Source organism: Physcomitrium patens, chromosome 24 (genome assembly GCF_059467195.1).
Source record: "Physcomitrium patens ecotype Gransden chromosome 24, ASM5946719v1, whole genome shotgun sequence".
NCBI lineage: Eukaryota > Viridiplantae > Streptophyta > Bryopsida > Funariales > Funariaceae > Physcomitrium > Physcomitrium patens.
In genome coordinates, this window is record NC_143433.1 from 9,491,789 (window position 1) to 9,496,415 (window position 4,627).

General features: G+C 46.3%; 1 protein-coding gene across 5 annotated transcripts; it reads left to right on the forward strand.

Moving 5' to 3' along the window:
- The first annotated feature begins 203 nt into the window (after window positions 1–203).
- LOC112276764 (uncharacterized) lies at window positions 204–3,582 on the forward strand. 5 transcript variants are annotated; one of them, XM_090246933.1, is made up of 5 exons: window positions 204–345; window positions 565–726; window positions 843–917; window positions 1,234–1,500; window positions 1,851–3,582. In XM_090246933.1, exons 3-5 carry the CDS (start codon window positions 846–848, stop codon window positions 3,261–3,263), a joined length of 1,752 nt encoding a protein of 583 aa, XP_090103059.1. In that variant the 5' UTR covers window positions 204–345; window positions 565–726; window positions 843–845; the 3' UTR covers window positions 3,264–3,582. The 5 variants fall into 5 exon arrangements, with proteins under 5 accessions (XP_090103059.1, XP_090103058.1, XP_024364197.1 ...); XM_090246932.1 differs by having other exon boundaries at window positions 565–917; XM_024508429.3 differs by lacking the exon at window positions 565–726.
- Window positions 3,583–4,627: the final 1,045 nt, after the last annotated feature.

The window sequence follows — 4,627 nt, forward strand, 5'->3', positions numbered from 1 at the left end:
GGTCATGGAAAGGAGTTTGTTTGACCGCGCTCGTCTTCCTCGCTGGTTCTCCCCGGGGTCATCATGCCCAGTCGACAATGCTCCTCGCGTTGTTGCCACACAGAGCCATCGTCGCGTGCTTCATCCTTGTTGCGATCGTTGTGTTTCAGTGGATGTGCTTTGTCGGATTGTTGTGTTTCAGCACCTTCGAGTAGTTTGCCGTCTTTGCCTTTTGGTTGCTTCTCCAATTTTGTTGTTTGGACGATTGAGTGCCGTGGGGTTTCGAGTGCGCTGTGACTTTGGATGCAAAGGAGGGAGTCTGCATTCTGGTCTCCTTGAATTCGTCGAGGTTTGGTTGCGTTGGAGGTGAGTTTCAGCGTTGGGGTTTGAAATTGGAACGAAACTGTGTTACTTTGTCGAATTAAAGTGGGATTGATAGAATCTAGTGTGTTTTTGGTCGTGAATTTGGGGTTGCGTTGGGTTGGAAATGTTATTGTAATGATTAAGGGTTTCGATTGATCGGATTTTGGTTTGGAGAAGTGGTGGGGGAGTCATCGAGGTTGATGGTCGGATCGTTTCATGTAGGGGTGCGAATTGAGAATGCTGGCTTGGATTTCGACGTTTGGAATTGAGTGTGAGTCAATTTTGGAGAGCTGAGATGGTGTAGGAGGAAGGTAGTGGGCTCGAGTGGTTAATGTGCGATGGATCGTCTGGGGTTCTCTTCAAACGGGAATCAGTATCCGCAGGGTGAGCCATTCTTTGACTTACTGCAATCAAACACAAATTCCGGTTACTACGGGTCGCAAAATTCTCCGCCTGTGTACTTCGCCAATGACGACGTATTACCGGGATTGGATTTCCAGCCAATGGTGGACGGATGCGGCAAGGAGAAGATGGATAGCATCAAGCGCGTTTGGCAGTCTCAACCTGCAAATTCTGTGGGTTCCTTGTCCTTCTCCTTTGTTTGAGTTTTAAAACTTTAATCGCTTTCGTTTGTTCATTTTGTTATTGGTGTTAAATTTGCTGGAACGTTGAAACTTAGTTCGGGGTATATGCGAATATGAACGAGTAACAAGGACATGTTCGCAGTGTTGTCAGTTTGCACCAAACGTAGGCTAAGTTTGCCGTCACAGTTGGGCGATTCATTTGAGGGGATTTTGGCTGTGTGCTCAAGTAGCTATAGCATCGAGGAGGCAGTTGTTATCATGATGTTTACCATTAATTTAACATTGCGAGAGGGCTTTGGTGGAGCAGTGCAATCATGCTCCGTCATATGACTTGAATGTGCGCCCCGACATCGATGATGTCGACACTGCCACTTTAGCAGCTGTAGAACGGACAGTGAAGAAGTATGCAGACAATCTGTTGCGGGTTTTGGAGGGCATGAGCGGCCGACTGACTCAGTTAGAAGTCAACAGTCTTCGAGTGGAGCATTCAGTCGATAAAATTAAGGTTGATGCTGCTAACAACTTCGGTGCAACTGATGGGAAGTTGATGTCGTTGGAGAACATGATTCGAGAGGTAATCCTGTCCTTGTTATGGACCTTCTATGTTTTATGACATGAAGTTGAAAGGTATTATATGGTAGATTAGTGCGAGCAACTTCTGTAGTCTTGTATCGAATTTCCCATCTATTTATTCGATTCGCGACCGTCAGCTAATAATTATTTGTTTAATTGAAATCATTTCCGGTAATCGAATTCATGATTTTACCTCTGAATTATAAAATTACTTATATCTCCTTCTTGTCGATAGTGCAACGGTCGTTGATCGCCTCATGGACCGGATCAATCGCTGCACTGGACATCATTCTCGAATATGCTTCTCTTTTCAGCAGGACCAATTTAAATGCTTTGAATCGTATTGCTCAGGTTCAACGAAGTGTACAGGTAATTCGTGATAAGCAGGAAATTACCGAAGAGCAGATGAAGCTCGAAAAGCTTCAATTAAGTGCTCAGCGTCAGAAGTCTCCACCAGTTACTTCGATGCCCAAAGTCGGGGCTGTCGAAGCGCCCCTCGCACTTCCACCGCCAACCTCCGCTATGAAACCTCTTGAAGTCCCTTGTGCACAAGCAGCCCCGGTTTTTCAACAGCAGCAATCTCAGCAGCTTCAGCCTTCTGCACACCAATTGCCCCAGCCATCTCAGCAGCTCCAGGCTCCTTCGCCGGTACCCCAGATACAGATGTCTGGTATGGGACCCCCTCTGCAGCATCCTCAGCTCCAAATGCGAGGACCAACCTTGCATCCTCAGCACCAGCAGTTGCATCCGCAGGGACAAGTTGTTATGTCCCAGCATCAACAAATCCCAGCGCAAGGGCAGATCCCTCCTGTTCCTCAGCAGCATATGCAAATGCAAGTGATGCCTCCGCCTCCGCCTCAGCAGCATCTTCAGGTTCAAAGTCCTCAGGCTTCGCAGTTACTTCCGCAAAGTCCTCAAGTCCAGCCTTCTCAACACCCCCCTCATCTCCAGCAACACCAGCAGTTACAGCTGCAGGTGCCCACTAAGAATCAACCCGATCCCCAGTACCCAACTCAGCAAGTGCTACCGGTTGCTCCTCAACATTCGTCGCATGCTTCACCTCATTACGTTCAGCAACAGCAACTGCAACAAGGACAAACAGGCCCAGCTCCCCCCGTGGCGCAGCATTATGGTAGTCTCAACCAAGACGTTAATCCCTATGGAACATCGCAGGGCAGCTACAGTCAAGCGCTCCCTCCTCAACCAGTGCCTGGAGGCTACGAGCTTCGTTTCTTGCCACTGCCTACACCATCTTCCTCAATGGGTCAAGTGCCACCACAACTGCCGACCAGCCAGCATCAACAACACGGGCAGAGTGGTAATCAGATGTATGAGTCTCGCCGTCATGGTGGTGGTACGCCTCCTTCGCCTGGACCGTATCAACCACAAGCTTATCCTTCTCAAGACCGGGATGGACCCCAGGGATACAACCAGTATGCTCCTCCTCAGTATCGCATGGCTCAACCTGGTAGTCCTGCATCTGGAGGTTATCCGCAGCTACCCACAGCCCGGTCAATTCAACCGTCATCGTTGTCTACAGGGGGAACAGCTCCAGTGGCTGCCAACCGCGTCTCAATCGATGAAGTGATTGATAAAGTTGCAAGCATGGGGTTTGGGAGGGATCAGGTTCGGGCGATTGTTAGGAAATTAATGGAAAACGGGACAACTGTGGATTTGAATGTAGTACTCGACAAGTTGATGAATGGTGACTCCAGTGGCGGAAATGAGGGTCAGCAACCCGCAAAAGGCTGGTATGGGCGGTGATGAAGATGTCGTCGGCGATTCTTCAGTAGGCTGTATTTCAAGTACCTAGGGTCATGCTGGGATCGTGATTGATGTCTCCACGTTTCAGAACTTTTCATTAGGCTAAGCTGATCTAGTGGAAATGGCCCGTCATGGGAGGTAAACGTTCAGTGTGAGCTCAGTGACGTTTAGCAGCTAGAATGCTATCAGTATATATTTCGGCTTTTGCGGTATAGCAGCTATAATGCTATCATTGTGTATTCCAGTTTTTTATTTTTATGTACGGCCGCTGTGTCTTTTTATAATTTATATAATTTAGAAACTTTAGAGCTTTGTCAAACTTGCAGTATTTACCCGTTGGTCTTTGTGCGGTAAATCTAGAGTGATGGCTTATAAGTAGTACCTGGTTGGTCGGTGTTTGTTACTTAAACTTAAATCAGTGCCTGAAGTGAATTGTTGGTGCAGAAGACTCCATATTTGCTCATTTGGATGCAGTTACCTTTGATGTTCATTGAAAAGTTTTGCTAGGCTTCAGTATGGACCTGCTCGAAGTTTGATAAGCCTGCTTAAGTAGGCATTTGTGAAGTGACTGATGGTAGAAAGCCATCAAGGAAGCGAAGTTCATTTTCCCAGTTTCTTTGAAGTTTCTGGTTTTGCAGTTCTATGAAAACGTAGTATTATGTTGTCATCAATTTAAATTCTGTTGTCGTTAGATTACAGTTGTCAGATATTCTCCATGCAGATCTATTCCAAAGAATGTCTGTTCTGTGGATGAGATTAGTATCTAATCGTCGTCTTGCCTTTTATTTTGACCCCGGGGTGATCTCATCGAGCACAACAGAACACGCAGAGCGCTGTAAACGTTCCCAGTAAAAAATTAAAGGCGAGATGAAATGGAATGAGTTTGCAGATAAATTCCCGACGGAGTGATTTCGTCAAGTGTTCTTTGAAACATTTCGGGAGTTTCTCTTCAGGTATTTGGTTTCTTCACATTCTTTTGTGCACAGATAAATTTGGTGTATTGCTCAGGCAGGTTTTGTGTGAAAATGGTCTCAAAAGCAGATCAACATGGACAAACTTCCGATCTCCAGTTTCTTTGTATCACTACCTTATTTTCTATCGTGGGGATCTCACATTTGAAATAATGGCATTCACTTTGGAAGGTAAAAACGATTAGGCAAATGGCGCTAGAGATTTCCAACAAACGACAGAAGCCATGATACAATTTGCTAGAAAATGTCGGTACTGCCCGAAGACATCCCCAAAGGAAGGAATGAAGCTGAAATGAATAGAGCTCAGGACCAAATTAACGTGCATTTAAAATCTGCAACTGTCCTCTCGAAGCCAACTTGTCGCTTGACTACTCTGCGACATTGCAAAGAAGA